General features: G+C 51.1%; 1 protein-coding gene across 4 annotated transcripts; it reads right to left on the minus strand.

Moving 5' to 3' along the window:
* On the minus strand, positions 1–12,159 carry LOC109924976 (interferon regulatory factor 8-like). Of its 4 annotated transcripts, none has more exons than XM_048619222.1 (9): positions 12,004–12,159; positions 10,496–10,673; positions 7,630–7,813; positions 6,075–6,190; positions 5,553–5,739; positions 2,946–3,005; positions 2,419–2,799; positions 1,773–1,891; positions 1–944 (listed from the first exon to the last, which is right to left on the minus strand). In XM_048619222.1, exons 2-9 carry the CDS (start codon positions 10,670–10,672, stop codon positions 789–791), a joined length of 1,380 nt encoding a protein of 459 aa, XP_048475179.1. In that variant the 5' UTR covers position 10,673; positions 12,004–12,159; the 3' UTR covers positions 1–788. The 4 variants fall into 4 exon arrangements, with proteins under 4 accessions (XP_048475179.1, XP_048475181.1, XP_048475178.1 ...); XM_048619224.1 differs by having other exon boundaries at positions 5,553–5,703; positions 10,496–10,804; XM_048619221.1 differs by having other exon boundaries at positions 10,496–10,804.
* Between the last annotated feature and the right edge of the window lie 232 nt (positions 12,160–12,391).

Consider the following 12,391-nt stretch of genomic DNA (forward strand, 5'->3'; position numbering starts at 1 on the left):
CAAAGGAAGGGAGGGGAGAGGAGGTGGGGGAAGGAGAAAGTTCTAGAACTCATCCTGGCTTGGGATGGGTGGGGCAAAACACACACAAAACAAATGGATTACGGGGAGGAGAATGTTGGTGGGGTGATAATATGGACGTAGATTCCAGTGGGATGCCAGCCCTCACTCTGGAGGAGGAGATATGTAAACAACAACAATTCCCGAGGTGGAAACCCGGTTTGGGAATGCTGGGGGGGGGCAGGGTATTTTTCCTTTCCCCCCCGCGCGTTAGGAAGGTGTAGGAGTTCACAGCGGGACAAAGAAGGTTTCTTTCGGGGAGGAGAGTGGGCGCACTGCTCCTCCCTGGCGGCGGCCATCTTGGAATTTTCAAAGGGTAACGGTCGCTGCCCACGGGTGGTCGGGGAATACGTCACCAACGGTCGCTTTATGCTCTCTCCCCCCGCCCCCCCCACCGCTTTCGTCACAAACCGTTCCCTCCCCATCCCATCCTTCATCCGGGACACCAAGGGATGGAGGCGACGGCCATCTCGGGAGTCTTCAAACGTCAACGGTCATGCCTCGCACGCGGTACAGGCCGTGCCCCACCCGCGCGCACGCGTCACCAACGGTCACCTTACAAAGCCCGCCCCCTCTTCCACCGACCTTCCTTCATCCGGGACCCCAAGAGATGGAGCCGATAGACAGATGGATGGTCGTTGGGTTGTTCTTTGTCTTTTCCTTGCCTCCCCCCCAGCCCCCATCACTTCTCTCCACCCCGCCCAAACGGCCTCCCCGGCCGGTCTTTCCCTTTACGAGATCCCGTACAGGCTGTTGGAGGCCTCCTGGAGGGCGTGCGCCAGACGCTCGCTGAAGTGCTCGGGTCCCAGCTGGCTCATGATGAACGACGAGGCGGTCTGGAGCTCCAGCTCTCGGTCCACCAGCTGCTTGGCGGCAACCTGGTAAAGCTGCAGGGGAGAGAAAACACAGCGAAGGTCAGTTGGGTGCACGGTGTGTAGGGGAGGGGAGGAGTGGGGGGGGTCCCCGCTCTCATGGAGGGTGGGGATCAATTGGGTGCCCGGCGGGTGGGGAACGGTTGGGTATGTGGTAGACAGGGAGTGCTTGGGTGCCCGGTAGGTGGGGGTCATTTGGGTGCCCAGTGGGCATGTGTCGTTTGGGTGCCTGATGGGCGTGTGTTGGTTGTGTGCCCGGTGGGTAGGGGTAGGTTGGGTGTATGAATGGTAGGGTGGGAATGGGAAGTAACCACGGTGCCGTGACCCTTGTAAGAGTGAGCTGGTGGTGGGCAGCGCCCTGTCTTAAGGACTTAATATGTCAAAAGACACCATTTTGATTTAATATCAAAAGGGAGGGCAAACAGGAGTGGATCAGAGGGCAGGGCTGCCTGTTCTTTGACTAGTTCTGCTCCCCAACGCCTCCCCACATCACTATGGTTGTCATGACTTATCCAAAATCAAACTATTGCTCGGTCAAGCCCCTTTCTCACCGAGACTGGGATACGGTTACTATATTACAGGTAAACGGTCACTACCTCGCTGGGTCGCTAGTCGCTAGGATACAGTCACTTTATCACCGGGAGTAGACTGTGTTTCTCCTGTCTGATTGGGGTGTGTCGGAGGCTGGACCTTGTAGCGGGCAGAGGTATTTCACAGCAGCTCTATCAGTTGTGACTGGCAGTGGGGAGGGAGTGGGGCCCTGGAGCTCAGGATCAAGTGTGGGGACAGCGAGGGCCACGAGAGGGGATGCGTTTGGGGTTGAAGGGGTTTCTCTCTCCTCACCTGAACAGTGATGAGTTTCTCTGCTAGAGAATCTGCCTCTGAGAGCTCTTCACCAAAGCACAGTGTGACCTTGTATTGGGGCATAACACCACCACCTGACGTCTGGTAGAGTTCCATATCTGCAGCAAAAAATTTGACAGACCCATGTTAGGTTGGCACACGACCCTGCTTCTGCCTGCCAGTGCTATCCCACCTGACTGCTCACTACTTCCCCACCCCCACCAGTACTGTACTCCCTGTACAAACACACTGCCTACCCCACATCATAAGCGAAGCCTCAGTCGCAACACATTCACACAGAAACAACAAGCGCGGAGGCGCTCAGTTAACGCATTATCAAACACCCAAACACATTCGCACAAACACCCCACACAAAGCCACGCTCTCACACACACCCCCAACACACACTCCCCGACACACTCACCCACACACACACACACACACCCCAATGCCGCCACACTCGCCGTACACATTCACGAGGTTGCTTATCTTGGAGCAAAATGTCACATCAGTGTGCATTCTGCAGTTTCTCACCGGATTCCCTTGGGACTCCTGCCAGAGATCAGGCAATGCCTGCTTGTTTATCCCGACATTTCCACCGTTTCGCCCCCACCCCGCCACCCCAGCCCCGCTCAGGGATAATTACCCTGCTCAAATTTCTTGCGGTCAAACAGCTTCTCCACCTTTTCCCTCTCCAGCTTGTTTGTCTGGTTGGGCTGAGGCCCACACGGCCCCGTCCAGAACACCCGGCCCTGGCACAGGCGCTGGATGAAGATCCCGTTGGCGTTGCTGTCCAACATGACTCCCCGCTCCAGGAAGGCCAGCAGCTCGTCTGTTGCCCTCCGCTTCTCCAGGCTGGTGATGGCAGCTGTCGATGGGAAGCGTAGCTTCTCCAAGGCCTGCGAGCCGAAGGAGCTGTCGCTGCGGGTCAGGGGGGCCGAGGACGAGATCTTGCAGCCGTGCCGTGTCACTTCGGTGCTGACCTCCACACCGCCGTAGCAGAACGTGATGAACATGGAATTTGGGCCTGTGGGATGGAGAGGTAAAGAGGGCGTGATCGTCCCCTGTGAGTTTGAATTTGGCGATGGGCTTGCGCGCACTCGCCGATCATTATGGCCCCATCTGAGGCCTTTAGAGCGCGAGAAAAGTTTAAGCTCCAGAAAATGCGTTTACCTTTCTCCGGGAGGATTGCTGGCACCGAACTGGTGATGCTAATTGTGTAGTCGTTCAGGCCTGTGAACCAGGAGAGACGGAGAGAGACTTAGTTCATGATATGCACAACCCCCTCTTCAGCCCCCAGCCGCCCGAACCCCTCCCCCTTTCTGGGACTTAAGAGCTAAAGTCACTCGAGACCACATTATGTTCCTCAAAGAGAGCTGCATCCCGTTGGTCTGATGGAGTTGACAAGATTTAACTGGGGGTGGGAGGTGGGTCAGAGCGTAGTTGGACCTGGTGGGACCTACCCCAGAGGATAAACCAGCAGGAAAACTGGCGAATGAGACCTACTCGTCTCAAATGCTTCAAAACCCGCATCTAATACATTCAGTTCCAAGTTTTATTTGACTATTGTGCATCACGGGGGCTCAGCGGTCAGCGCCGCTGCCTCTCAGCGCCAGGGACCCAGGTTCGGTCCCACCCTCGGGTGACTGCGCGGAGTTTGCATGTTCCCCCACCCCGTGTCTGTGTAGATTTCCTCCAACAGTCCAAAGACGTGCAGCGTAGGGTTGATTGGCCATGCTACGTTGCCCCGTAGAGTCCAGGGATGCTTAGGTTAGGTGGGTTAGACATGGGGAAAATGCAAGGGTAGCGGAATGGGTCTGGGTGGGATGCTCTTCGGAGGGGTGGTGCAGACCTGTTGGACTGAATGGCCTGCTTCTGACTCTATGACCTCATCCCATCCCCTGCCTTCTGGGTAGGTAATCTTGACAAGGACCCCACAACTTAATACGACCTCCTCAGTCCTCAGAGCTCCTACACAGTGTGAGTGGGACCGTGCTGACCCTGAGTGGGGCCTGTGGTCCTGACCTCACAGTGGAGGGGCTGTCGCAGACCTGGTGAAGCCTATGTTAGTTTCTGAAGGATAGCATCAAACCCAGCGGAATCTGCTCGACCCTGGTGGCTGTATTCGATCCTGACTGCGGGATCTCCTCAACGCTGGACCTTCTCGTGAACTGGCCACAATGATCTGCAGAGGCCCAATCGCTGGTCCCCAGCTGGCTAGAATCTGGCCAACTCCAGCACCTGCTGGGTCTTGGTAGGACCTAAACACACCATGGGCTGACACAACGCTGGGTTCTGCCAACCCTGTGGGCTTGCTCATCTCCTATGATGGGGTAGGGAGGCACCTTCGAACTGAGAGGGGCCCGGCATGATGCCACTGGGGCCCATACCCACCTTGCGGCGGTCTGCTCGAATCCAGCAGGATCAGTGAGATCTACTACGCTGTGGAAAGGTATTAAGGAAAAGCCAGAGAACTATAGACTGGTGAGGCTAATGCCAGCAGTGAGTACGTTGCCAGAGGCGCCGCTAAGGGGACAGCGTTTGGAAAGGCAAAGGACTGACCAGGGATGGTCAGCTTGGCTTTGTGCGTGGGAAATCATGTCTCACCAATTGAGTTTGAGCTTTTTGAAGAGGTCACAAAGAAAAAGGCTTTTGACGAGGTTCACATGGTAGACTGGTTAGCAAGGGATTAGATCACATGGAATCCAGGGGGAGACAGCCAATTGGATACAAAATTGGCTCAAAGGAAGGAGAACAGAGAGCGGTGGTGGAGGGTTGCTTTTCAGACTGGAGGCCTGTGACCAGCGGTGTACCACAAGGATCGGTGCTGGGTCCGCTGTTTTTCATCATTTGTATAGACGATTTGGTTGTGGATGTTGGAGCTATGGTTAGTAAGTTGCAGATGACACCAAAATTTGGAGGTGTCGTGGACAGCGAAGGAGGTTACCTCAGAGTACAACGGGACCTCGATCCGATGGGAGTGGCCGATGGAGTTTAATTTAGATAAATGTGAGGTGCTGCATTTTGGAAAGGCAAATCAGGGCAGGACTTATACACTTACTGTTAAGGTCCCGGAGACTGTAGTCGAACAGACAGACCTAGCGCAGAGTTCCTTGAAAGTGGAGTTGCAGGTAGACAGGGCAGTGAAGATGGCGTTTGGTGCGCTTTATTGGTCACTGCATTGAGTATAGGATTTGGGAGGGTCATGTTGCAGCTGTACAGGACATTGGTTAGGCCACATTTGGAATACTGTGTTCAGTTCTGGCCTCCCTGCTGTAGGTAGGATGCTGTGAAACTTGGAAGGTTTCAGAAAAGATTTACAAGGAAGTTGCCGGGATTGGAGGGTTTGAGGGAGGCTGGGGCTATTTGTCGGAAGCTGAGGGGTGACCTTACAGAGGTTTATAAAATCATGAGGGGCATGGATAGGGTGAATAGCTAAGGTCTTTTCCCTTGGGTGGGGGTGTCCACAACTAGAGGGCATAGGTTTAAGGTGAGAGGAGTAAAGATTTAAAAGGGACCTAAGAGGTAATTTTTTCACACAGAGGGTGGTGCGTGTATGGAATGAGCTGCCAGAGGAAGTGGTGAAGGCTGGTACAATTACAACATTTAAAAGGTATCTGGATGGATACATGAATAGAAAGGGTTCAGAGGGATATGGGCCAAATGCTGGCAAATGGTACTAGATCAGCGTAGGATATCTGATTGGCATGGGCAGGTTGGACTGAAGGGCCTGTTTCCGTGCTGTGTGACTCTATGACTCTGTGCCCCTCAGTTCTGTACCTTCAGTGCTTGGTATCACACTCAACTCCAGTGAGGTGACTTCGGCGGAACCTTCTTCATTTGTGGACATCTCGGAGCCTGAGCTAGGATCACAGCTGCTGTCACTCTCCATCTGCTGGGAGTCAGGAGGTGGATCATCACCCATTGCCTGCTGGAAAATACGTACAGGAGCGTCACTCTCTTCCTGCTGAGAAAAGGGAAACAGAAGGGTCACACTCTACCTGCTGGGAAAGGGGGAAACAGGAGGGTCACTGTCTACCTGCTGGGAAAGGGGGAAACAGGAGGGTCACTGTCTACCGTCTGGGAAAGGGGAGGAAACAGGAGGGTCACTCTCTTCCTGCTGAGAAAAGGGGAACAGAACAGTCACTGTCTACCTGCTTGGAAAGGGGGAAACTGGGGGGTCACTCTCTACCTGCTGAAAAACATGGATTGATGTGTCCTTCCATCAGAATCGTTGCACATCTCTTCTTCAAGCGCAACACCTTGTATATAATGTCCCCCCCGCGTTGCCCCATTCCTTACCTGCTCTGAGGTCCCCAGCCCTCTGCTGGGGGAGCTGGGCTGTGAGCTCTCAACTCCAATGCTCCCATTTGCCTCCATCTTCACCGTATTCAGGTCAATGGTGAGTGATGGCCTCTCTGTGAACAGAGCCCAGTAAAGACAGGTCAGCACTGAGAGACAGAAAGACACTGTGTCCAATCCCCAACTCCCTAAGAATAAACTCCACGCAACCCTCTCATTACCTCCTCCCCATCTGTCTCACCACCTTCTCCTTCTCCTCCTCCTCCCCGACACCCCTCTCCCCTCCTCCACCCCCCATCCCTCTCACACCCTCCTCTCCGTGAGATTTTGTATTATGTTTCTCTTTACTAACTTGCTCACAAGCGCACTATGTTTACTATACTGCATTTCCATTCATTCATTCAGAAAACCACGTTAAACTAAATCATCCCTTCCAACCCATTACTGTTTCTATACACCGTTCAATTCCTATCAGCCTCATGCTGCAAGCTGTGTTTAGTCCCGTTTCTGTATCAAAGACAACCCCGGAATAAGTGTTAATACTCAGAACAATGCCATCCCTGCCATCGTGTCTCCATAACTCACTCGAAACTATGGAAAGATTATACTAATTAACCCTTAGTCACTCTCTTGGGACCTGAGTAGACTGCAAGGACATCAAACAGTTTCTTCCACCAGTGTGTCCCTACAGTCTGCTGCTTTTTAATCCCTTTTAAATTTCCTTACACACTACCTACTGTATTTCTATAACACTGTACTACTTACTGTTAACATTTTATTTAAGACTACTATCTTGTACTAATGTACAGATTTATACTTTTTAAATACATATTAAATAGGGCTGCTGACCCCTTTAAGAAACTTACTATCAAAACAGCACTCCTGCCTGGCCTGCTGTGTTCCTCCAGCTCCACATTGTGTTATACCTAGCACTTCCGTGAAACTGCATGAATGAATGGGTATGAACTGTCAAACATCAGCAATGGTAGATGAAATCTCATGACCCAGCTGCAGGAGATCAGTTTAATATCCTCTGTACTTTTTATTCAGGACGCTTATAATTTCTCACTTATTTACATCATTTAAGTCTAGTATTTTTACTAACGTTACTAACTTCAAAGACAAAAGGACTAACAAAACTTTCTTACAGAAGCTCAGAATGGACAGCTATTCCAATCCCATCAGGAAGAACAGCCAGCATTTGGCAAGTGCTGAAACTATCTCCTACTTCCCCAGAACAGATGTCACACAAACCTGAGTACAATAGATACGACTATGTGACACCATCGTGCTAAAATTTTAATGTATGCAAAAACTGTATATAAGAGGCTACTGTAAAACTGTACTTTGGATTGTATCGTGCCTCAAACTGTGTCACTGCGGATGCTCAATAAAGAGGCTACTTTCACCGCTCACTGATCTTCGTTGCTATTGAGCAAGATCCCACACTCCTAGCCCTGTGGCCTCCACCACTGCCCCCACCGTCCCTCTCCGTCCTTGCCTCATTGTAGATAACCCCCCACCCTCCTTTCCCAGCTGCTGCTCAGACACTCACTCTTCACAGCTGTATCATCGACAATCTTGTAGACTTTGAATGGTTCTGAGATGTCAAGCTGGGAGCGCTGGGGCACCTCCTCAAACTCGGTGCTCTTGTTCAGAGCGCACCTCAGCCGTGTTTTCCAAGTGGCTGGGTCCACCTTATCTCCGTCTTTGTATTTCCCCTTGAACTTGGCCCAAGCCTGTTTGGAGAGACGACAGAGGCTTGGTGCAGCAGAACATGTCGAATGCTTATGAAGCCACTGAGCACACACCCCAAAAAAAAAATCAAACACACTCCACACAGGCACAGCACAGGGTTGGATACAAAGTGAGGCTCCCTCAACACCATCCCCCACATCAAACAGTCCCAGGACAGTGACAGCACAGGGTTAGATACAGAGTAAAGCTTCATCTACATGGTTCCCCTCCTTCCTGAGTGCTAAACTGCAGTATTCCCCATAATCGTCTACCCCGTCTCTTTCTCACTCACTTCCTCACAAACTCTCCCTCTCTCTCCCTACTTGATGACAACCCTTAATGTCTACCTGTTTGACCAATCTTTTCATTACCGCCACCCCCCATACCTTTCCCCACCATATCTCCTGCCCCAGCTCATGGTGAAAACAAGGTTTGACTTATCGCATGTCTGTCATCTGGAGACATTTTAAAACAGGAAACATGGTTCGTAAGTTTTCAGATAACACCAAAATTATTGGTATAGTGGATAGTGAAGGTGGTTATCTCAGAGTACAACGGGAACTTGATCAGATGGGCCAATGGGCTGAGGAATGGGAGATGGGGTCTAATTTAGATCAATGTGAGGTGCTGCATTTTGGAAAGGCAGATCAGGGCAGGATTTGTACACTTAATGGTAAGGTCCTGTGGTATATTGCTGAACAAAGAGACCTTGGAGTGCAGGTAGACAATGCGGTGAGGAAGGCATTTGGCACACTTGCCTTTATTGGTCAGTGCGTTGAGTATAGGAGTCGGGAGAGTCATGTTGCATCTGTACAGGACATTGGTGAGGCCACTTTTAGAGCACTGTATTCAATTCTGGTCTCCTTGCTGTGGCAAAGATGTTGTTAAACTTGACAGAGTGCAGAAAAGATTTACAAGGATGGTACCGGGAGGCTGGAGGGTTTGAGCTATAGGGAGAGCTATATGGGACTTGTTCTCCTGACAGAGTCTCACAGCACAGAAACAGACCCTTCAGTCCAACCAGTCTGTGCCAAACATAATCCCAAATTAAACTAGTTTCACCTGCCTGCTCATGGCTGATATCCCTCCAAACCTTACCTATCCGTGTACTTATCTAAATGTCTTTTAAATGTCGTAACTGTACCCACATCTACCTATTCCTCTGGAAGCTCACTCCACACATGAAACACCCTCTGTATATAAAAAAAAATTGCCTCTCGTGTCTCTCACCTCTCACCTTAAAATTCTGCCCCCTCGTCTTGACATTCCCCATCCTCGAGAAAAGACACGTACCATTAACCCTATCTATGCCCCTCATGATTTTGTAATCCTCCATAAGGTCACCTCTCAACCTCCAGTGAAAAAAGTCCCAGCCTTTCTTTATAACTCAATCCTCCATACCCGGCAACATGCTGGTAAATCTCTTCTGAACCTTCTCCAGCTTAATAACATCCTTCCTATAACAGGGTGGCCAGAACTGGACACAGTTCTCCAGAAGAGGCCTCACCAATGTTCTGTACAATCTCAACATGACGTCCCCAACACCTATATTCAAAGGACTGAGCAATGAAGGCAAGCGTGCTAAACACCTTCTTAACCACCCTGTCTATGTGTGATGCAAACTTCAAAGAATTATGTACCTGAACCCTTAGGACACTCTGTTCTACAACACTACCCAAGGCCCTACCTTTGTTTGTTGTATCAAAATGCAATATCTCACATTTATCCAGATTGAACTCCATCTGCTGTTTTTCAGCCCATTGACCCATTTGATCAAGATCCCCTTGTAATCTTAGAAAACCTTCACTGTCTACAATGGTACTAACTTCGGTGTCATCCACAAACTTAGTAACCATGTCTTCAATATTCTCATCAAAATCATTTATATAAGTGACAAAAGAGGACCCAGAACCGGTCCCTGTAGAACACCACTGGGAGGTTGAGGGGTAACCTTGTAGAAATATCTTGTTTATAAAATTATGAGAGGTGTAGATAAGGCGAATAGCAAAAGTCTTTTCTCAGGGTGGGTGGAGTCCAAAGCTAGAGGCAGAGGTTTAAGGTGAGAGGGGAAAGATTTAAAAGGGAGCTGAGGGGCAACTTTTACATACGGTGGTACATACCATGGAATGAGCTGCCAGAGGAAGTGGTGGATGCGGGTACAGTGCCAACATTTAAAAGACATTTGGACAGGTACATGGATAGGAAAGGTTTCGAGGGATATGGGACAAACGCAGGCAAGGGCTGGTCCAGTTTGGGAAACCTGGTCAGCATGGATAGGTTGGACCAAAGGGTCTGCTTCTGAGCTGGGTGACCCCAGAGCTGCAAAAGTGCCGCATTAAGGCTCAGCATTTTGTTGTCATCGAGTGTGAGGTGCCTGCAGGACTATTTTTGGACATCCAAATAAGTTTCGGCCACTCAGCCCTTCGAGCTTGCTCTGTCTTTCAGTAAGACCACAGCCGCTCGAATTTTAATCTCGACCCTGCCTTCCTGCGACCCCACTGATTGATTTTTCGTGGCCACGCTCTCGGGAATCTGCCACCTCCATCCTAGGAGTATTTTCCACACCAGTGATGCCCACGTGCTGGGGCATGATTTGTGCCTCCATGACCTCTGACCCCACCCTTCCCACCACACCATGTTGGCCGCCATAGCCTGGGGGAGGGGACAGGGAGCACGGGGCTTACCTTGAAAATAGCGGCATCCTCGTCGTGCCTGTAGTCCTGTTTGCCCGCGTGCTTCCAGGGGATCCGGAACATTCCGAGTTTACGGTCCTCCCAGACCAGGCCTGGGTACTTCTCGCTGTCCACTTGCTCGATCATCCACTGTTTCAGCTTACGGGTACACCTCACCCCACCAGCCATCCTAAGAGACACGGGGTGGGGGGGGTGGCGGGAGGGGGAGAAAGAGAGAGAGAGGAACAGTGAGGGATGGAGAAGAGGAATGAAAAGGGACAGACGGAGGAATGAATGGAGGGAGGGTGTGGGGGAGTTGAACTGAGACAGGAAGGAACAGAGAGATGGGGACAGCAGTGAGTAGGGCCTCTCCTCACTCCAGTGTGATTTCCAGACCTCTCCCCTCTGCTTGTGATGACCTTCCTGACCCCTCCCCTCTGGCATGAACCTCACTGACCCCTCCCCTCTGGCCGTGACCCTCCCTGCCAGCCGTGACGCTCCCTGACCATGAGAAAGGAGGTTTTTAATTTGGGGCTTGCGCCCGGTAGAGAGCGGAGAGAGATGGTGGAGGGTAGTGGGGACAGTGAGTGAGGTGGACGATCGGAGATTTGGAAGGGGCTGTGGCAGTTTAGGGGCATTAGGTTTAAGGGCATTGAGGAGGTCACGGTTGACGGGTCAGAGTGGCTGAGGGATCTTCGAAGGAAGCAGAGGGAGTTGAGGGAAGGAGTGAGGGCCATTGAAGGATGGAGGATATGAGGTGTTTGATGGAAATAAATGGATTGGGGAGTTGAGGGAAGAGAGTACGTTTGAGGGAAGGAGGATGTCAGGAGGTTGAGGGAACAAGCATAGGGGATGAGGGGTACTGAAGTTGAGAGGAGTTGTTGAGGAAAGGTGAGGGTAAGGGAGAGGTGTTTGATGGAAGGTCAGAGTGAGGAAGGGATTTTATGCATGCAGAGGGTGGTGAGGGAGAGTGTTTGAAGGGTGGAGATGGTGAGGGAGTGAGGAGAGGGGGAGGGAGGTAGATTGAGGAAAAGAGGAAGGGTTTGAGGGTAAGAAAGGCAGTTTTGGTGGGATTTGAGGGAAGAAGTCTTTGAGGAAGGGGCTTTGAGTGAAGGTTGAGGGTGTGAGGGGATGAGGGAGAAGATTTGAGGGAAGCAGAGCGTGAAGGAGGGTGTTGGAGGCCTGAGGGGGTGTGAGGGAATGAAGTGGTGAGGGAGGGGATGGGTTGGAGGAACGAGGGGATTTGAGAAGCCGGAGGGGGCAGGTTTGAGTGAAAGAGGACTGGTTTTGTTTACCCGACAGGAAGTGGTAGCAAAATGCAAGTTGCAGTAAAACCGGTTGCGTAGGCTTAACCAGGTCAGATTAACCGATGAAAGGATTAACCGGGTTAGTCTCTCCAGAATGACGTCCCACCTCCCTGACACTTCCCTTTGCCCCAGATCCATGTTTGGGTTCTGGTGCTGGTTTAAAAGAGAGACAGAGAAAAAACAAACCGTGAGATTTCTCTCTGACAAACTCACGTTTCGCCTGCTCCTGGTCCCGGTTTGGCAGCAGCTGTGTTGCTGTGTTAGTTGTTTGTTTGTTTGTGAGTTCAGTGTCACCCAGCTCACTGCCTACTCTGACTGTCTAATGCCAGTCTCCTGCCCCTGTCCTTTATAGACTCGCTCGATCACAAGCTTTCCAAGAAATCACATGACTGTTTCACCAAAGTCTGTTGGCGTCACACAGGCTGTAGGTTAGCCTGTAGAGGGAGCAGTGTACAACTCAATGTACAAACAGAAGCACATGTGTACACACACATAAATCACACAAACATACACATTAATGCTGCAGACAGGCCTAAACGAACAGATGTAAGCAGAGACACTCAGCATTCACCACAGAGACATCTAAAGAACAGGGCAGGTG

This window comes from Rhincodon typus, chromosome 42, assembly GCF_021869965.1.
Source record: "Rhincodon typus isolate 14 chromosome 42, sRhiTyp1.1, whole genome shotgun sequence".
NCBI classification, from domain to species: domain Eukaryota; kingdom Metazoa; phylum Chordata; class Chondrichthyes; order Orectolobiformes; family Rhincodontidae; genus Rhincodon; species Rhincodon typus.

What these genes read in the sequence shown, in the direction of transcription:
- LOC109924976 (XM_048619222.1), bottom strand. Translation starts at nt 10,672, where the DNA reads ATGGCTGGTGGGGTGAGGTGTACCCGTAAGCTGAAACAGTGGATGATC. An exon ending in GGCTGGGGACCTCAGAGCAG is followed by an intron (nt 5,740 to 6,074) that starts GTAAGGAATGGG and finishes CCCTTTTCTCAG; the next exon opens with CAGGAAGAGAGTGACGCTCC. An exon ending in CCGCAAGAAATTTGAGCAGG is followed by an intron (nt 1,892 to 2,418) that starts GTAATTATCCCT and finishes TTTTTGCTGCAG; the next exon opens with ATATGGAACTCTACCAGACG.